The 22684-nt window shown below is 37.6% G+C and overlaps 1 protein-coding gene across 2 annotated transcripts in view; it reads right to left on the minus strand.

Moving 5' to 3' along the window:
* STK3 (serine/threonine kinase 3) overlaps positions 1-22684 on the minus strand; it is a 319871-nt gene that overhangs the window by 223731 nt on the left and 73456 nt on the right. For both annotated transcript variants that reach the window (XM_036264223.1, XM_036264224.1), the window contains exons 5-6: positions 20394-20558; positions 19728-19895 (exon numbers count right to left, since the gene is read on the minus strand). In XM_036264223.1, the coding sequence (XP_036120116.1) occupies positions 19728-19895; positions 20394-20558 (333 nt within the window). The remainder of the gene's footprint in view (positions 1-19727; positions 19896-20393; positions 20559-22684) is intronic.

Below are 22684 nucleotides of genomic sequence, written 5' to 3' on the forward strand. Positions count from 1 at the left end.
ACAAAAAAGGCCACTACATAATATTGAAAGGATCTATCCAACAGGAAGATATAACCTTGGTAAACATATATGCACCCAACATAGGAGCACCAACATATATTAAAAATCTTTTGGAGGACTTCAAAGGAGAAATCAACAGCAATACAATCATAGCAGGGGATTTCAACACTCTGCTGACATCACTGGATAGACCTTCTAGACAAAAAATTAACAAGGAAACACAGATTCTAAATGAAGCGCTAGGTCAAATGGATTTAACAGATACCTACGGAGAATTACACCCCAAAACTACAGAATTCACATTCTTCACAAGTGCACATGGGACATTGTCAAAGATAGACCACATGTCAGGGCACAAACTAAGTTTCTACGAATTCAAAAAGACTGAAATCATATCGAGCGTCTTCTCAGATCACAATGACATGAAACTAGAAATTAACTGCAACAAGAACATGCAAAGACATTTGAAAACATGGAGGCTAAATAGCAGGTTATTGAACAATAAATGGGTTACCATGGAGATCAAGGAATAAATTAAAAACTTCTTGAAAACCAATAAAAATTAACACACAACAACACAAAATCTATGGGATGCATCAAAAGCAGTTCTGAGAGGGAAGTTCATAGCACTACAGGCCTAACTCAAGAAACAAGAAAAATTTCTAATAGACTATCTAACCTCACAACTTAAAGAAATAGAAAGCAAACAAAAAGAAAACCCCAGAGCAAGTAGAAGGAAGGAAAAAGTAAAGATCAGAACAGAAATAAATGACATGGAGACCACAAAAACAATTCAAAGGATCAATGAAACAAAGAGCTGGTTCTTTGAAAAGATAAACAAGACTGATGGTCCCTTAGACTCACCAACAAATAAAGAGAACCCAAATACACAAAATCAAAAATGAAAGAGGAGAAATAATAACTGACACCACAGAAATACAAAGGATTGTTAACAAATATTATAAACAATTATACGGGAACAAATTCGACAATCTATGCAAAATTTCTAGAAACACATAGTCTTCCAAAACTGAACCGGGAAGAGATAGAAAACTTGAACAGACCAATAACAACAAAAGAAATTAAAGATCTAATCAAGACTCTCCCAGCAAACAAAAGCCCAGGGTTGGACGGCTTCACGGGGGAATTGTACTGAACATTCAAAGAAGAACTAATACCCATTCTCCTCAAACTAGTTCAAAAAATTCAAGAAAAGGAAGACTTCCAAACTCGGTTTATGAGGCCAGCATAATTCTAATTCCAAAACCAAATAAAGACACTACAAAGAAAGAAAACTACAGGCCAATATCCCTGATGAACATAGACACCAAAATCCTGAACAAAATACTAACAAATCAAATCCAGCAATACATCAAAAAAATTATTCAGCATGACCAAGTGGGATACATCCCAGGGATGCAAGGCTGGTACAATATTCACAAATCAATAAATGTGATACATCACATAAACAAAATGAAAGATAAAAATCATATGATCCTATCAATAGACACTGAAACAGCAGTCAACAAAATCCAGCACCCATTTCTAATAAAAATGCTCAGCAATGTGGGAATGGTGGGATAATATCTCAACATAATAAAGGCCATATATGAAAGACCTACAGCCAACATCATACTCAATGAGCAAAAATTAAAAGCATTTCTCTTAAGAACAGGAACAAGACAGGGATGCCCACTTTCAACACTCTTATTGAACATAGTACTGGAAATCTTAGCCACAGCAATAAGACAAGAAGAAAAAATAAAAGAGATCCAAATTGGAAAGGAGGAAGTGAAACTGTCATTATTCGCAGATGACATGATACTATAAGTAGAAAACGCCAAAGACTCCATCAAAAATTTACTAGACTTAATAAATAAATTTGGAAAAGTAGCAGAATAAAAAATTAACGTCAAGTAATCAACGGCATTCTTATACACCAATGATGAACTCACAGAAAGAGAAACTAGAAAAACAATCCTATTTACCATCATGGCAAAAAAAAAATTAAGATACCTAGGAATAAACTTAACCAAAGAAATAAAGGACCTATTCGCAGAAAACTACAGATCATTGGAAAAAATTATAGAGGAAGGAATTCCTGTCAAGATGTCGGCGTAGGTAAACGCAGTATCGTGTCCTCCCACAAACACTTCCAAGTTACAACTAAACTATAGAACAACCATTATTCAAAACCACCTGAAATCAAGCTGAATGGAAGTCCTACAACTACAGAATGAAAGAAGCTGCATGGAGACTGGTAGGAGGGTTGGAGGCGCAAGGGACAGCGGCGAGACGTTGGTGAGACGGGCAGGCCCCACACCCACGTGTGGCCGATAAAAATCAGGAGGCTACCTCGTCTGGGAAGGTCCTTCCTGAGGACTGAGGGGTCCCCGTCCCACAACAAGCCCTGGTGCCCCGCTCAGGGTTCCAGTGCCAGGAAGAGAATCCCCATAACTTCTGGCTGGAAAAACAGCAGGAACTGAGGCTCAGGGAGGCTGACGTGGCTGGAGCCCCAGGCAGCTCCTTAAAGGGCCCGCACACGAACTAATTGGACTCACTCCCTCTAAGCTTGGAGGGGAGGCAGTTCGAGGGGCACCAGAGACAAACAGGGAAGAACTGAGCTGTTTGGCACTGGAGCGAGGGCTGGAGAGGGGGCTTTGTCCAGGACAAACGTGCTATCAGAGGCCTTTGTTCCTTTGGTGAGCCCTTCCCTGGGGCGGCAGACAGCCACCATATTGGGACTCCAGCAACTTGGCCCCCACTGGTAGCCCCACCCTGGTGACTCCCTGAGGTCCCGCCCCACCCAACTTTCAGGTCCACCCAAGCTGTTGGCACTGGCTTAACCATAGGATTGGCCTGTCTTGGATCCTGCTTCAGGTTTTTCCTAAATTCTTTCAAACGAGCAGCATCTGGTCTCAGCGAGCCCCATACCTCTCGTTAAGTAATACAGAGAAACAAACACAGGGAGGCAGCCAAAATGAGGAGACAAAGAAACAGGTCCCAAATGAAAGAACAGAATAAAACCCCAAGGAAAGAACTAAGCGAAATGGAGATAAGCAACAGATGATGAGTTCAAAATACTGCTTATAAGGATGCTCAATGAACTCAGTGAGGGCCTCAAGAGCATAAACAAAGACCAGTCATAAATGATCGATGCACAATTATAAACAACGGAGGCTTTAACTGAAATAAAGAATAATTTACAAAGATTCAATAGTAGAGTACGTAAATCCAAGAAGCAAACCATCGATTTGGAATATAAGGAAGCAAAAAACGCCCAATCAGAACAGCAAAAAGAAAAAAGAATCCAAAAAAATGAGGATAGTGTAAGGAGCCTCTAGGACAACTTCCAGTGTGCCAACATTCACATCTTGGGGGTGCCAGAAGGAGAAGAGAGAGAACAAGAAATCGAAAACCTGTTTGAAACAATAATGGCAGAAAACTTTCCTAACTTGGTGAAGGAAAAAGACATACAAGTCCAGGAAGCACACAGAGTCCCAAACAAGATGAACCCAACGAGGCCCACACCAAGACACATCATCATCAAAATGCAAAAGGTTCAAGACAAAGAGAGAATCTTAAAAGTAGCAAGAGAAAGGCAGCTAGTTACCTACAAGGGAGTTCCCATAAGGCTGTCAGCTGATTTCTCAAAAGAAACTTTGCAGGCCAGAAGGGAGTGGCAAGAAATATTCAGAATGATGAAAAGCAAGAACCTACAACCAAGATTACTCTATCCTGCAAAGCTGTCATTTAGAATCGATGGCCATATAAAGACTTTCCCAGACAAGAAAAAGTTAAAGGAGTTCATCACCACCAAACCATTATTATATGAAATGATGAAGGGTCTTTTTGAAGAAAAATATAAAATGTATGAACAAACAAAATGGCAATGAATACATATCTATCAACAATGGAATATACAAACAAAATGAACAGGCAGAACAGAAACATTCTCATAGATACAGAGAACATTTTGTTGGTTGCCAGATGGGAGGGGGGTTGGGGAAATGGGTGAAAAGGTGAAGGGATTAAGAAGTACAAATTCATTGCTAGACTGACAAACCTCAAAGGGAAAGCGGTTGGGGGGATGGGAAGAAATAAACCAAAGAACTTATATGCATAACCAATGGACACAGACAATAGTGTGGGAAAAGGCGGGAGGGAGGCAGGAGTGGGGAGGACGGGTCAATGGGGAAAAATGTGGAACATCTGTCAATACATTCTACAGTCAACAATAAAGATTTAAAAAAAAAAGAAAGAAAGAAAGAAAAAATAGAAAAAAAAATTAAGAATAAAAATTATAGAGAAAGATATAAAAAAGTGGAAGCACATACCTTGTTCATGGATTGGAATAATTAACATAATTAAAATGTCCATATTACCCAAAGCAATCTATAGCTTCAATGCAATCCCCATCAATATATCAACAACATATTTCACAGAACTAGAACAAATACTTTAAAACGTCATATGGAACCAAAAAGACCCCAAATAGCCACAGCAATCTTGAAAACGAAGAACAAAGTTGGAGGGATCACATTACCAGATTTCAGATTATTCTACAAAGCCACTGTAATCAAAACAGCCTGGTACTGGCACAAGAACAGGCATATAGATCAATAGAACAGAATACAGAACCCAGAAATGGACCCAAAGCAATATGCTCAATTAATATTTGACAAAGGGGGCAAGAGCATACAGTGGAGTAAGGACAGCCTCTTTAATAAATGGTGCTGGGAAAATTTGACAGCTACATGCAGAAAAATGAAACTACACCATCAACTTACACCATACACAAGAATAAACTCAAAATGGATAAAAGACTTAAAAGTGACTCATGAATCCATAAAAATCCTAGAAGAAAATGTATGCAACAAAATTTCGCACATCATATGCAGCAGAATTTTCACTGATGCATCACCTAAGGCAACAGAAACAAAGGAGAAAATGAACACATGGGACTACATCAAACTCAAGAGCTTCTGCACAGCAAAAGGAACAACCATCAAAATGGAAAAGCAATCCACTGTATGGGAGAGCAAAATTGCCAGTGATATATCAGATAAGGGGTTAATTTCCAATATATAGAGAGCTCATACAACTCAACAAAAGGAAGACAAAGAACCCAATTAAAAAATGGGCAGAGGAGCTGAATAGACACCTCTCCAAACAGGACATACAAATGGCCAAGAAACATATGAAGAAATGCTCAACATCACTAATCATCAGAGAGATGCAAATTAAAACAACAATGAGGTATCACCTCACACCTGTCATAATGGCCACTGTCAACAAATCATCAAACAACAAGTGTTGGCGAAGGTGTGGAGAAAAGGGGACTCTAGTACACTGCTTGTGGGAATGCAGACTGGTGCAGCCGCTATGGAAAACAATATGGTGCTACCTCAAAAAATTAAAAATTGAACTTCCATTTGACCCAGTGATCCCACTGCTGGGAATATACCCTAAGAAGCCTGCAACACCAATCAGAAAGAATATATGTACCCCCATGTTTGTAGCAGCACTATTTACAATAGCTAAGATCTGGAAACAGCCCAAATGTCCATCAGTAGACAAATGGATAAAAAAGCTATGGTACATATATACAATGGAGTACTATGCAGCTGTAAGAAAAAAAAGATCTCTTATCCTCTGAGACGACATGGAGGGACCTGGAAAGTATTATCCTAAGTGAAACAAGCCAAACAGGGAAAAACAAGTATCATATGATCTCACTTATATGTGGAATACAATGAACATAACAGCCTGAAGAATGGGGTAGTCCCAGAGACGGGGAAGTGAGATACAGACTGACAATCCCCAGAAGAGGGGGTGGTGGAGGAGAAATAAACCACAGAACTTATATGCATGTATGCATGAACAATGGACATGAACAACAAAGCTGGGGACAGGGCAAGGAGGGAGGTGGAGGGGGGGAATTAGTGGGGGGGGGGAGGAGAAACATCTGTAACAAAAATAAATAAATTTAAAAAAAACAAAAAACCAACACTATGAGGTTGCACACACTAGTCTTTCTGATCTCCTTCAACAAGGGAACAAAATCTAAAGTACTATAAAAAGTATACGAATTATATCAGTTTAAAATTTAAGTGTTTAATAAATATACTGTGCTTGGAAAAAGTTTTAAAGTCAAACCCTTTTAAGTGATGATAGACCTTTCAAATTGTATTTGATTAGCATTTACTTACTTTCATTTCTTAGTTTATTTCACTAACTCTTTTTCTAAGTACAAAATTTATTATTGTGATAAAGAAGAACGAGAGTTTCCCAGATTTCAATATTAACACCTGAGAAGTATCTCTACTAGGTTCAATTAGACACACAAATATTAAATGGAAAACACTTGCATTTAAAACTTAGATCTAGCTCAGCCAGTGTGACTCAGTGGACTAAGCGTCATCCCATGGACTGAGTGGTCCCGGTTCAATTCCCAGTCAGGGCACATTTCTGGGTTGGGGGCTCGATCCTCAGTGTGGGGCATGCCAGAAGCAGCTGATTGATGTTTCTCTCTGACATCGATGTTTCTCTCTCTCTCTCTCCCTTTCTCTCTCTCTAAAAAAAAATCAATAAAAACATATAATTTTTTAAATGCTCCCACAAAATACAGAGAAATATTGTCTCTGTCACTATTCCACATTAAAATCTTAAAATGATGGATTCTAGAGTAATTCTTTCTCGGTGATTCTTACTATAAGCAAATACAGTACTGAATAAAAATATATCTCCAAAACTATAATTCATATTCATGTAATTTGTATGTTAATAGGAAAGTTATGATTGTTTCCTCAATAGTTACCAAACTAATCATGTTTACAAAGCACTTGGCAATATCAATAGTTAAGGTTTGAATATAAATTAACAGTGGAAATTTGTCTTCCCTGTGAAACCCTCTGGGATGACCTCAGCAGGCTCAACCAAGAGAAGCTGAGATCTGTTCATTCTGTCCTCCTCACTTGTTCATCTCTTCAAAAATAATAACTCCAACAGGACAGAAATATGTTGAAACTGTCACTGAAATAAACCTTAATCCCTAATTTAGGGGTTGGAATGCTTGGTACTCCCACATGTATTAGGACTGCAGTGCAAAAAAACTCTAACTTTCAAACAGAGTGAAAAACCGTATGTCCTGGAAGTAGTACTGAAATTCTCCAATGATCCAATTTGCCCTACTTCTCTGAATCCTTGGCTATTTCTGATTTTAAAGTATGGTTAGTAGAATCAGGGTATCACTTAAAATAATCGGGCAGAAAAATGCAGGGAATAGACAGCGAAGAAAAAAGGCAATATAAAAGAAAGGAACGCAAAGCAAAGGCAGGAAGGGGAGTGTGTAAGCATTCATGTAAATAGGCTGTCAGGGGACAGGGAACAAAGAAAGAAAGGCAGGAACAAGAAAAAGAGAGAAAAAAGGAAGATGAAGATAAGTTCAAAGAAGAAAAACAAGTGATGCATGAAATGACAAAGTAATAAAATTCTCTTCTATAGGCATATGATTCTATATAATCTGTAACATACATACATATAATATTCTAAATAACTGAATATATATTTACCCCTTACAAACCCCCACAAAAGGAAAGCTAAAAATTTCTAACATTAGAATTCTAGTTATCACTGAACTCAAAGTTCCAAGAAAACAGGAAACATGTCCATTCTGCTTACCACTATATCCTCCAAGTCCAGCTGGTACATGATAAATGTGCACTAAATATTTGTAGAAAGAAATAAAAGAAAGAGGAACGGAAGTACAAGAATACAGAAAGAAAATTCCAGAGTACTTGTCTTCAAAAACCAAACATCCATAGTTAAATGGCATTTAGTTTCTCTGACATAAAATGACCAGTGTAGGACAGCTGAGACACTCTCCAACTGATCCAAAGTTTGACTTCCCTCCACATTAGAATATGCATTTCTTCCATTTTAACATCAATACTAAATCAAAAATATTTTAATATTAATAACTAAATTTTGTATTAACAATAACATAGTTATGTCCAACCATAAAAATATACACAATTACATGGCACATAAGTTTCAAGAGTGTTAGTCTCATTACTAAGGTGTTATTAAAAATTATTTTCTAAAAATAATATCCAAAGAATTTAAAATGCTGATTTACAACTACAAAATATTTATACAAGTTCAGAGCACATCCACTGCATAAAGCAAAGTAATATACAGGGTGGGCAAACATAGGTTTACAGTTGTTTATATGAAAAAATATATAATACAGGAATAAATTGATTTTTGTACTCACAACTGTAAACCTACTTTTACCCACCTCTTAGTATATAATTAACTACAAATGAGTAATCCTCTACTTGTAGATCTGCAAGTTATAAACAGAGAGTGAAAACCATATGACTCAAAGACCTCACAAAGGACTGATTACAAAGGAAGAATTACAAGGAGATTTAGACTTAGTATTAGAATTAGGGTGCAAAAGTGATAGGGGACAGCAGAAAGGACAACAGAGGCAGTAAAAGTTAAAGGACTAGGGCCTCAACCAGCACAAAGTAAAAAACAAATCAATACCATAGAAGAGTCAAGAAAAATGAGACCAGAAACTCAACAACAAAAAAACAACCCAATTCAAAAATGGGCAAAGGAGTTGAATGGACATTTCTCCAAAGAAGATAATCAAATGAATAACAAGCCACATTAAAAGATGCTCAACATCACTAGTGATTAGGGAAATGCAAATCAAAACCATAATGAGATGCCACTTCCCTCCCATTAGAGTGGATACTATCAAAAAGACACAAATAAGTGTTGGCAAGATTGTGGAGAAACTAGAACCTTTGTACAGTGCTGGTGTGAATGTAAAATGGTACAGTTGCTATAAAAAATAGTCTGGAAGTTCCAAAAAAAATAAATATAAAATTTCCATATGAACCAACAATCTAAGTTCTAGATATATATACCCATAAGAATTGAAAGTACAGTCTCAAAGAGATCACTGTACACCTATGTTCATAGTGGCATCATTCACAAGAGCGATCTAAGTGTCAAGGGATGGATGAATGGATAAACAAAATGTGTTCTACACATACAATGAAATGTTATTCAGTCTTAAAAAATAATAAAATTCTGCCCTGGCCGGTGTGGCTCAGTTGGTTGGAGCATCAATCCATACACTGAAGGGTCACAGACAGGTTCAGTTCCTGATTGGGGCACATACCCAGGTTGAGAGTTCCATCTCCAGTTAGGGGCATGTACAGGAGGCAACTGATGGATGTTTCTCTCTCACATCAATGTCCTCTCTCTCTAAAATCAATGAAAATATATCCTCGGGTGAGAATTAAAAAAAAAAAAAAAGATCTAGGCATAGAGTGAAGTGATGCAGCTACAATACAAGAATGTCAAAGATTACAAGCAGCCACAAAAGCTGAAAGAGGCAAAAACATGGATCCTCTGCAGGGAATGTAGCCTTGTCAAACCTTGATTTCTGGACTTCTGGCCTCCAAAATTGTGAGAACAAATTTCTGTTGTTTTAAGCCACCAAATTTGTGGTAACTGTTACAACAGCACTAAAAAATTACCATGAGGGGTAAAAAGATAAAATAAAAAGTAAAAAAGTGGACCTCACAAGCACTGAATATGTCATTCAAGCCAAAATGTATCCATGAAAAGCAAGAGAAAAAGGCTTCACTACTAAGCTGTAGTCCCAACCATACCATGTCCATGAGTATGTGTGTCAAAGGCAAGTCCTGAAGCCCCCATCCTGGGTGGGGCAGAAGAGTGGTTTGCTCGTATGCTCCTGGCCCATGTCTTGGGAATCTGGCACAGCACCCATACAGGGGTGCCTAGATGTCAGACCACAGAGAAAGGCTGCCCCTGCTATCTCAGGCTTTAAGAAAGAGGTCTTCATCCAGGACATTCCCACCAATAAATTTGAATTATGTGAATTAACACCCTCATCGTCCTTCATTCATTCCCAGGTGAAATAAATACACTGTCCCATGTTAAATACTCGTGAGGAATCTTCCAAGAGGAAGTGCCATGGACACACACTAAGATGAACCAGGTGTCTATTGAGTCATATGTCGCAGGGACTGGGAAATGGAAGTTGTGTAAGTGTCCTGGGTGTGGTATTATTCGACTCCTACCTTGACCTAAGCCCAGTCTCCCAGAATGTGTCAATCAAATTGTATTATTAATTGGACAAGAAAGAGGTCATGGATTTTTGTTTTTTTATTTAAAAAAAAATGGTTAATTCAGTTTTTACTCCTTAGATATATATGTAACTACTTTTGTATGTCTTCTCTTTTTAAGAAATCATGTTGAATTAGCAGCATACTTGGTTATGAAGAGAAATACCATGTTATCTGTGTCTTATTTTTCAATATGCACTATAAAGAGTGACTTTTTGTCTAATGACTTTTTTAACTTGCATGTATTAGAGCATTTATTTCACTATGTTTCTCCAAAAAAATGTGGAAGAGATGGGGAGAGGCTAATTGGAAAAAATAACAAGACTAAGGAAAAGGTTCTTCAGGAAAGAAAGTTAACATCATATATGTATTCTCTTAGCGAGAGAGAGAGAGAGACCTTCTTTAGTCTAAAATAACTCCAAACTTACTCTTAAACAGAAATTGTCATGCTGTATATAAGTTGAATTTCAAAAAAACTGCCATTTAAATATCTCCAGGCCCCCACAGTACACACACAGTCTGAGCACAGGAAGTTAATACGTATGGTGCCTTAAGGTTGGACATGGGCAGCTTCTCCTTGGGTTCAGAATGTTATATGTGCAAAACAAGGATCCTTGATGTTGTCTACAATGCAACCAACAACAAAATGGTCCACATCAAGAACCTACTCAAGAACTGCATTATGCTCACTGGCACACATGGTACTGACAGAAGTATGACTCCACTTGGCACTGCCCTTGGGCCTCAAGACAGGAGCCAAGCTGACTCCTGAGAAGGAAGAGACTTTCAACAACAAAAATCAAAGAAAATTCAGAAGTATGATGAAAGGAAAAAGAACACCAAAATCAGCAGTCTTCTCAAGGAGCAAGCAGTCTGGCAGCACGCGCTTCTTGCATGCATCGCTCAAGCCCAGGCCAGGGTGGCCAAGCAGATGGCTGCGTGCTAGAGGGCAAGGAGCTGGAGTGCTAGCGGAGGCAAACCAAGGCCCAGAAAGGCTAACAAATCCTCCTCCCTCTTATCTTAGCTCACATAATGAAAGTATTTATTAAATGAATAAATAAAAAATGCCTCCAATTGTCGTAAGTCACATCTGACATAAATTTTCCTAAGATATACTATATATTTGTACATCTTATTTTTTAAAGGTAAAACATTCATTATATTGTACAAAAGTAAAATTCTTATTTTTATTTTTATTTTCTTTCCTTCAGTTGATGTCAGAACTCAGTAGTTCCTTGCCTGCTTGCTGTCCTTAGTCTGATTCAAACAGTTCTTTCCTTACCATGTCACTATGCTAACTGATAACCAAACACACAAGCTTGTAAAACAAAACAAAAAGAACAGAAGCAAAACTGTGTTAACAATCAGTAAAGTCTTAGTGATGTCTATAGAAAAGTGCTTAGGTTTGGTGGAGGGATACAGTGATAGACATTTAGAAAAATGATGCCCCTCACTCATTTCTTGTTTTATGTTTTTTTATCCTCACCCGAGGACATTTTTCACTTTTTGTTCAGATAGAGTGGGAGGAAGAGAGAGGAAGAGAGAGAGAAATAGAAACATCGACACATCGAGTGGTTGCCACTCGCACAACCCAACCAGGGCCAGGGAAAAACTGCAACCGAGGTACGTGCCCTTAGCAGGAACCAAACCCAGGTCTCTCTGGACCGCAGGACAACACTCTAACCGCTGAGCCAAACTGGCCAGGGCCATTTCTTGGTTTTTTTATAATTATATTTCCTAAAGGGCAGAGAAGACTGTTCTTTACAGGAGTCTGTGGTTAACAGAATTAAAAATTAAAATTGTTTAATCTTTTATTTAATTAACTTACCAAAATTAATTCGGTGACTTCATATTTAACTTTTAAAAATAAACTGGGTTTTAATAAAATGTATTTGTTTACATTTTGAGCAGATATTTACTTCTATTTGCTATTAATCATTAATTGTAATCCAATAGCTGGATGTAAATTTATAAGCACATTTCATTCCTCCACTTAGAAAGCTTTACATGTTTTAGTGTGTACTTCATCAGTGTTCTTTTTTTTTTTTTTAAATCCTCACCCGAGGACATTTTTCTATTTTTTGTTCAGATAAAGTGGGAGGGAAAGAGAGAGAGAGAGAGAGAGAAACATCGACGTGCAAGGGACACATCAAGTGGCTGCCACCCACACGACCAACCAGGGCCGGGGACAAACTGCAACTGAGGTACGTGCCCTTAGCGGGAACCGAACCCGGGTCTCTCTGGACCACAGGCCGACACTCTAACCACTGAGCCAAACCGGCCAGGGCTTCATCAGTGTTCTTTACCACACAAATAATTACTACTGTCCACCATAGTAACAATCTGATTTGCACACAGTACAGTTTTCTCTTTTAAAGAGAGAGTTGTAGCAAAACTAACAAATTCGATTCATCCCTTGCCATTAAACAAATCCAGTGTTTTTAGTAACTCTTTTTAGTAGGAAATTCCTCCTTGAATATCTATGCTCTAAATACCTCTTATTCTCTCTCAGGAATGATTAAAGTACCAATATTTGATAAAATGATAAACTAAAAGCATGTAAAACAGCCTCAAGTCTTAACACCTTCAAAAGACCTACTCTAAATTAACTGCCAAGTTCCAATTTAATATAACTACTTTCATTTTCTAATTTAGTATCATCTTTAAGTTCTTCACATCTCCCAGGCCATGATACACTAGATATATATATCTTTCAAAAGCTTAATCAGTAAAAAGCACAATATTAACTAATGACTATTTATGCAGAAGCAATTCCATTCTAAATTATCCAAGTTGATGCACCTCTTCTTGTCCCTAATTTTTGCTGGCCTAAGCAAGCATGGGTCTCAAACAGAGTGGTATGTCTGAGAAAATGACTAGGAAACCTACTTCTAGTTCACTCAGTCTTGGAGTCAGGATCACTGTTCTGGAGTTGTTCCTATTTACAAGCGTCTAGAGGACAGGCACAGTAGAAAGAGGTACACTTTTGTGAGAATGGCCAAAGGTAATTTCAGAAACACTGGTTAGAATCTTTACTCCAGTCAGGCAATATCAACAGTGGCTGGACTCCCACCCACCCCAGGATGTGAAGGCTAGGAAAGCTGGCCCACCACATTCTAATTTAGCCTCCTTTTCTAGATAGCCAACTATATGTAGAAATTATATAATATCTTTTACTTGTATTAAAAGAACTAGCTTCCTTTACCTCCAACTGTTGTAGTGGTCTTTCTGTCAATCACTTCTTCATTCTATTGTCACAACTTTGTCGACTACTGATTATCTCAAGCCTATATTGCTACCAAAAAGTAGATGGGGAACAAAAGACACAGAAAGTGAAATCTGTCTATATGTGCTGCTCCTCTGGAACAAACTTAGAAGGCTCATATTTTAAATTAATAATTATATGATGATATTATATGATTTGTAGATTTCCTATTTTTGCTAGCCACTCCTCCGTGTGCACAGTTGCGATATATAGTCAACCCTAGAACAGCACAGGTTTCAACTGCGTGTGGATTTTTCTCAATATGTGAAATGTATATTCTCTTCCTTATGATTTTCTTAATAACATTTTCTTTTCTCTAACTTACTTTATTGTTAAGAATAAAGTATAAAATACATGTAACATACAAAATATGTGTTAATCAACTATTTATATGTGTTAATCAACAGTAATTAAGTTTAGGAAGAGTCACAAATTTTCAACTACCTGGGGGTTGGCACCCCACTTATTCCAGGGTCAACTGTAAACACAGAAGAATTTCTTTAGTGTTTAGGCAAGAATATAGACTAGCCTGAGTTTCTATCTCAGTGATGCCACTTACAAGTTATGTCACATTAACAAATAACATAACCCTTTAAATATCCATTTCATCCAACCCACTTATTATAATGAAGATTAAAATATTTATTTTACTGAGTTGTTAAAAAAATAAGAAATTTTAATTTAAAAAGAAAACTTTAATATTTCACTCCCTAATTAGTTTCATATCCTACCAGCTTTCTCGTACCTTAACTACAACTTTATCTGCTCTCTAACCTCACGAAAAGACTGATATTCTGAATTAATTGGTTTGTGATAGGCACCAGAAATTTTTTAAAGCTCCCCAGCGGAATGCTATGCAGCAAAAGTAGAGAACAATGTCTAGCTCCTTGAACCCTGCATTTCCTTATACTCTCCCCTCCCCTTCCAGGTGGTACCCCATTACTAATACCTGAACTAAATGCACTGTAGTCCCATCGTTCCAAGACACTCATTCATTAAAACTCAAACCTGGGATCAAGGCCATAATGCACTGCACTCTACTGCTGAGCATTCCTGGAGGAATGCCCACAAACTGATACTGATAACACTATAACTTCTCACTTCCCATCTGTAGCTGGGACATCAATAATTATGTTTCTCTCTTGGACAGCTCTTCCTTTTATCTTCCTACCTCATCCCAATCAAACTATTCAAACCTTGATGAAGCAGTAAATATTGTTAAATTTATTGACTTTTATCAATATTCTTTGTGACAAAATGGGAAATACACATGAAGTACATGCCCCTCTTACAGAAGAACAATGATTATCTCAAGGAAAAGCACTTGTGTGACTGAAATGCAAGCAAAACAAGCTGCAACTCTTTTTTCAAGGAACATCAATTTTACTTGAAAGAATAACAAACAGAAAAACCATAATTATTCAGTCTTGGGTATTTGACAAGCAATTTTCTCAAAAATGAAGCAAGTAAATCTATCATTTCAAGGAAAACTGTAGTATTTGTTGACAGTGATAAAATTTCAGCTGTCAAGTGAAGATTCAAATATTGGAAAACTTGTATTTACCACATGATCTTGAAAGTGTCCCAACACTTGTTGTTCATCCTCTGATTTGTAGGGTAATTCACAAACATGAGATAAGTTAAATAATGATAACAATTTAAATAGCAACTTAAAACCATATGGTATTTGGAAATGCATAAAGGAACACTTGGTAAACTATTCGAAGAACTGTAGAGTCAAGAGTTGCCTATATGCAAATTATGAGGAAAAAGAGAAATCAACTTAGGTAGTGACTATCAAAGAAGGCTCTACCTAGACATAAAAAATGAGATGGGACTTGAAAAATTGGTAGAATTTAAATTGATAGAAAAACTGAGGAAAGCATTCTAGAAAGTCTGATTGATTGACAAATTAGATAGAATTTAAAAAGATAAAATATTTTCAAGTATATTCATACTATTTCATATGTGTTAATTCAAACTGTGAAGTGATATTTGAAAGGTAGAGGCTATATATTACAATTCTTTGTTATCTGCTAAACAGAATATTTGAATGGAAAAATAAGATTTATACAAGGAGGACTTCCGGTCAAGATGGAGGGTAGGTAAACGCGGTATAGTGTCCTCCTACAACCACATCAAAGTTACAACTAAACTACAGAACAACCATCATTCAAAACCACCTGAAATCAAGCTGAATGGAAGTCCTACAACTACGGAATTAAAGCAGCAGCCACATCAAGACTGGTAGGAGGGGCAGAGGTAGACGGGCTGGTCCCACACCCACATGTGGCGGATAAAAATCAGGAGGCTACCTGGGCGGGGAAGGTCCTCCCTGAGGACTGAGGGGTCCCCATCCTACACCAGGCACCCCACTCAGGGTTTCAGTGCCAGGAAGAGAATCCCCATAACTTCTGGCTGGAAAAACCAGCGGGAACTGAGGCTCAGGGAGGCTGAGGCAGCTGGAGCCCCAGGCAGCTCCTCTTAAAGGGCCCGCACATGACTTATCAGACTCTCTCCCTGTAAGCTAGGAGGGGAGGCAGCTCGAGGGGCACCAGAGACATACAGGGAAGAGCTGAGCTGTTTGGCACTGGAGCGAGGGCTGGAGAGGGGGCTTTCTCCAAGACAAACGTGCTGTCAGAGGCCTTGTTCCTTTGGTGAGCCCTTCCCTGGGGCAGCAGACAGTTGCCATATCCAGCAACCTGGCTCACACTGGTAGCCCCGCCCTGGTGACTCCCTGAGGCCCCGCCCCACCCAACTTTCAGGCCCACCCAAGCTGTTGCCAGTTGCTTAACCATAGAATTGGTCTGTCTTGGAACCTGCTTCAAGTTTTCCTAAATTCTTTCAAACGACCAGCATCTGGTCTCAGCGAGCCCCATACCTCTCGTTAAGTAATACATAGAAACAAACACAGGGAGGCAGCCAAAATGAGGAGACAAAGAAACAGGTCCCAAATGAAAGAACAGAACAAAACCCCAAGAAAAGAACTAAGCGAAATGGAGATAAGCAACCTAACAGATGCTGAGTTCAAAATACTGCTTATAAGGATGCTCAATGAACTTAGTGAGAACCTCAGTGAACTTAGTGAGGGCCTCAAGAGCATAAAAAAGGACCAGTCAGAAATGATGGATGCACAGTCAGAAATGAAGGAGGCACTAACTGAAATAAAAAATAATTTACACAGATTCAATAGTAGAGTAGGTAAAGCCAAGAAGCAAACTATCGATTTGGAATATAAGGAAGCAAAATCAGAACAGCAAAAACACCCAATCAGAACAGCAAAAAGAAAAAAGAATCCAAAAAAATGAGGATAGTGTAAGGAGCCTCTGGGACAACATTCACATCTTGGGGGTGCCAGAAGGAGAAGAGAGAGAACAAGAAATCGAAAACCTATTTGAAACAATAATGGCAGAAAACTTTCCTAACTTGGTGAAGGAAACAGACATACAAGTCCAGGAAGCACACAGAGTCCCAAACAAGATGAACCCCACGAGGCCCACACCAAGACACATCATCATCAAAATGCAAAAGGTTCAAGACAAAGAGAAAATCTTAAAAGTAGCAAGAAAAAAGCAGTTAGTTACCTACAAGGGAGTTCCCATAAGACTGTCAGCTAATTTCTCAAAAGAAACTTTGCAGGCCAGAAGGGAGTGGCAAGAAATATTCAGAATGATGAAAAGCAAGAACCTACAACCAAGATTACTCTAACCTACAAAGCTGTCATTTAGGATCGATGGCCATATAAAGACTTTCCCAGACAAGAAAAAGTTAAAGGAGTTCATCACCACCAAACCGTTATTATATGAAATGTTGAAGGGTCTTTTTGAAGAAAAAGATAAAATATATGAACAAACAAATGGCAATGAATACATATCTATCAACAAGAGAATATACAAACAAAATGAACAGGCAGAACAGAAACATTCTCATAGATACAGAGAACATTTTGTTGGTTTCCAGATGGGAGAGGGGTTGGGGGAATGGGTAAAAAAGGTGAAGGGATTAAGAAGTACAAATTGGTTGCTAGATTGACAAACCTCAAAGGGAAAGGGGTTCGGGAGTGGGAAAAAATAAACCAAAGAACTTATATGCATAACCAATGGACACAGACAACAGTGTGGGAAAAGGCAGGAGGGGGGCGGGAGTGGGGAGGAGGAGGTCAATGGGGAAAAAATGAGGAACATCTGTAATACATTCAACAATAAAAATTTAAAAATAAAATAAAAAAGATTTATACAAGGAGGAAGCAGATAGCAATAATCTAAGTCCTGGAATAAGTCCCACTTCTGGTACTTAGCTAGACTGCCTTGGGTAATTTAATTTACCTCCATAAGTCTAATTCAAATACACCTATTTTGAGGATCACCCTAAAAATATTCTAACTATAAGTATCAAAGATAACTAATGATAAGATAATCAGATAAGAAATGAGATTCTGTGTTACTGATTTTATGCTGACCGTGTACATATTTCTCAAGTTATTTTAAACAAATAATTCATGTCATTTTTATTTTTTCACTTTAGCAAAGGAATTCACATGCACAAGAAAGAAGATACATATTCTATACCACTATATTACTCAAAGAATTCTCTTTAAAGTGGTAAGCAGATTTTTTTAATATTTTAGGTATAGTACACTGTAACCTTTATTATTGAAATTCAATCCATAACAACATTGTAACATCTGAAATAACTGCAATTTATTCTTCTCCAGATATTCTAAAATACTGCATTCTTTTTCATCCCAAGTATTTACTTCATGTGTTTCTCCAGTCACTCGAACACCATACCATCTTCTCTGCTTTACACACACACACACACACACACACACACACACACACACACACTCTTCTCTTTCCCTCTCTTTCTCTTTGCAATTTATTCCTGTATCCCTTCTTCTTGAGGTGATTACAGCCACTAGAGGGCAATAAGTTTACAAAGATAAATACACTTATCTATAATGAATTGAGATTCACATAACAATAAATGTAAAAACTATATCATCACAAACCCTAAAGCATAGGTAATTAGACTTGAATATACAAGGTATATACTCTAAATTCAAAAATCATGCCAGAAAAGGAGTTCATAGCATATAATAATCTTCAATAAAAAGACAGTACATTTTCTCACTAAGCATTAACTAAAAAAATAAGATTAATTTGCTTACAAGTACATAGCAATATTAGAAATCAGTATTTTTTACATGTTAGCCTCAGACAAGGGAAGAAAAAGGGGAGAAACAAAAACACAGACAGGCAGCCCCAGGCCAGGTGGCTCAGTTCATTGTCCCATACACCAAAAGGTTTTGGGTTCGATCCTGGTTGGGGCACATACAGGAAACAATAGTTCTTTCTCTCTCTGTCTCCCTTCCTCTCTCTCTAAAATCAATAAACATATTCTTGAGTAAGGATTAAAAACACAAACACAAACAAAAACAAAGAAAGGCAGAACTTGCAGGGTGAGTAGAAAAGAGAATTGCCCTGGCCAGTTCGGCTCAGTGGATGGAGCGTCAGCTCGCGGGTTTGATTCTGGCCTAGGGCACGTACCTCAATTGCTGTTTGGTCCCGGCCCTGGTTGGAATTGTGCAGGAGTCAACCAGTTGATGTGTCCCTCTCACATCAATGTTTCTCTCTCTCTCTTTCTCCTTCACACTCTATCTGAAGATAAATGGAAAAATGTCCTCAGGTGAGGATTTGAAAAAAAAAGAAAAGAAAGAACTGATTTCTTCCAATGCCTCCACTGCCACATAGAGAAAACAATGACTTGGAGAATGTAGTAAACTTACCAACCCTTTCTTCTATTGAAAAACAAGGGGAGCCCGGCGGGTGTGGCTCAGTGATTGAGCATAAACCCATGCACCAAGAGGTCACAGGTTCGATTCCCGGTCAGGGCACATGCCCAGGTTGTGGACCAAATCCGCAGTGAGGGGCATGCAACCAATCGATGTTCTCTCTCATAGATGTTTCTATCTCTCCCCCTCTCAAAAAAATCAGTAAAGAAAAAGAAAAATAAAAAAGCAAGGGGAATTTTCACAGGTATGTCTTTTGGGGAAGAGAACAGTGATTGTAGAGGGAAATGTATAGCCTTCACTTCCTTTCTCACAGTTAAGGATTTGGGGAAGGGTGAATTAAGTCACTAATCTTTGACAGATAATTTTACCGTTTTTGCACAGAACCTAAATTCAAATGAACTTATTTAATTTACTTTCTATTTACTTACATTAACATTGTAACATTGCCAACACTTATAACATTGATATTTTTAGAAAACCATCATGTTCTTACCCTCATTGGATGAATATCAGCATAAGGAGGTTTTCCTTCAGCCATCTCTATAGACGTAATGCCAAGGGACCAGATGTCAGCCACACAGTTGTAGCCTATCTCTTGAATTACCTCAGGAGCCATCCAAAATGGAGTTCCTATCACAGTATTGCGTTTTGCCATTGTGTCCTGCAAAAGCATTGTACTGACATAAATACTAGTACAAAAACACGGAGGAATCTGTTTGCCAGCACATTGAAACTATACATGTGAAACCCTCAAATACTACAGATTACAGATCAAGTAAACTATTTTCCTAAAATTTCAACTAGTTATGACATGACATATTTAGGAATTTTGAATTCTAAAATAACTGAGTCTACAAGTAACTTATATCCACTACTGTAATTAAAGACAGTACTAAAACAATGAAAGCTACACACATGAACCAATGTAGCTTTCCTTTTCGAATATTTAAGCATTTCAATGACTACATATATTTTCGTATTTACTCAATGTCTCTTAAGTTGTAAATAAAAGTAATAAATAATATTCAAATTATGGTTCCTTCTACCCAAGAATAAGGAAGCTATACATTTCTTTCCATACCCCCAAAAGTTATTAAAATTTAGTCACAATCAAATCTGGACATATAAGCCAAAGGTATTTCCAAATTATTACACTTACTGTTAACTGGCCAGCCACGCCAAAATCAGCCAATTTTGCATGTCCTTCTGTATTGAGAAGAATATTTCCAGCTTTTATATCTCTGTGTATTTTTCTCATAAAGTGTAAATATTCTAGTCCTTTCAAAGTAGATTTAAGAATAGTTGCAATTTCATCTTCTGTTAACTAGAAAGAAACATTTTAAAAACTTGATTGAAATATCATGTTAGACAAACTCTTACAAGCGAGCATGGTAATAAGCACTTCTTTCTGATGACCATCAAAACTCTAGGAAAGGCTAAAAAGTAAAAAACTGAGAACCTGATTTTCCCCAAACATATTCTTTGTCATTCTTATTACACATTTTACTAATGAAATAAAATGTCATCATTAAATGTCTCCTTTCTTTAAAATTATAAATGTTATTCCTAAAGCAGGTAACATATACCAAGAATCAACAAGACCCTAAGAAATCAGTTTTTTCTACATCTTCAAATAATAAGGTAGCAATATCACAGCTATTTGTCCCGAGAAAGTAAATTCACACTCTTCCATGTGATGCCTCCCATTCTTTTTTTTTTTTTTTAATAAGGTGTTGTTATTATTATTATTACTATTGATTTTTAGAGAGAGAGGAAGGGCATGTGCCCTGACTGGGAATCGAACCAGCAACCTTTTCTTGCACAGGAAGATACCCAACCAACTGAGCCACATCTGCCAGGGCACTGCCATTCTAGATGAAAATAAAAACCAACAGTTTCACATAAAGCAGAGGAAAGGCAAAAGGATGGACTGCCAAGGACTCCTGCATGAAGCACCAATAACGCTCCTCCTGCTTCTAGCCAGCCAGTGCTATGGATTTCTGACCCTAATAATGAGAACTTAAAAATGAAAGCATCAGAGACAGACAAGGAAAATGAAAACACAAACAAAGGAAGTTGTTGTAGAGGTTCAGTAACTTCCTTCTTTTCACACACAAGTGTGAACCAAGATGTGACTCCTGTATGATCACAATCTATCCTTTTTGTTGTTGTTGCTAATCCTCGACTGAGGATTTTTTTCCATTGATTTTTTTTTTTTAGAGGGTGGGGAGGAACATCAATGTGAGAGAGATATATCAGTTGACTGCCTCCTGCATGCACCCTGACCGGTGGCCCGGAGATCAAACCTGCAATCCAGGTACGTAACCTTGAAGGGAATCAAACCCAAGACCCTTCAGTCTGCAGGTCAACACTCAAACAACTGAGCCACACCAGCTAGGGCCATAATCTATGCTTTTAACCACTTTGCTCTACTGCCTCTCTTGACAAACCTTGTTCAAGTGCAACTCTATTATTAAAGCTATTTTTATTTAAAAAACCCTCTTTTTTAATACATCCAAGTGATATCAAAATCTCAGAATATTAAAACCTACTTCTCACTCTAACAGAACCACCAATTATAACCCAAAAAATAAGCTGAGGAAAGAGAAAAAATAATCTCAATGTATTTATTTGTCTGTTTTTATCCTCACCCGAGAACATTTTTGCATTTATCTTCAGACAGAGCAGGAGGGAGAGAGAGAGAGAGAAAGAAACATTGACACAAGAGAGACACATTGACTGGCTGCTACCCACATGACCCCAACCGGGGCAGGGACCAACCGCAACCAAGGTACGTGCCCTTAGCAAACACCGAACCCGGGACTCTCTGGTCCATGGACCAACGCTCTAACCGCTGAGCAAAACCAGCCAGGGCAAAAATAAAATCTCAATTTATACGAAGATAGAAGATACGGCTCTATATGAGGAAAGAAAAAAGAAAAAATTAAAATGCCCAACAATGGGATAATAGAAAGATATTGTGGAAATTAAAAAGATAAAAACGTAAAGACTATGTAGAATGTGAAAATTACTACTGGAAGTTGCCATCAACTCCACAGTGGTTCATGTCTTAGTAAAACAATTTGAGGGAAAACTGGAATTTAACATGCAAAGAAATGAAGTTGGACCCATCTTACACCACATATAAAAATTTACTCAAAATGAATCAACAACTTAAATATGAGTTAAAACCAAAAAATTATTAGAATAAAACATAAGGATAAATATTCATGACCTTGAGTTTGGCAATGGATCATTAATTATGACATAAAAAGTATAAGAAACAAGTGTGAAAATTAATAAATTGGACTTCATCAAAATTAAAAACTTTGTGTGTTAAAGATCACTACTAAGAAAGTGAAATGAGATCATCACACTGAGGAAAGCCATTCTGCTCCTCCCTAAACCTTCCACTCCAACACCTTTTACTGCAGCAACTTATCTGGGGCC

The sequence above is a fragment of the Molossus molossus genome, unplaced genomic scaffold, assembly GCF_014108415.1.
Source record: "Molossus molossus isolate mMolMol1 unplaced genomic scaffold, mMolMol1.p scaffold_m16_p_16, whole genome shotgun sequence".
NCBI classification, from domain to species: Eukaryota; Metazoa; Chordata; class Mammalia; order Chiroptera; family Molossidae; genus Molossus; species Molossus molossus.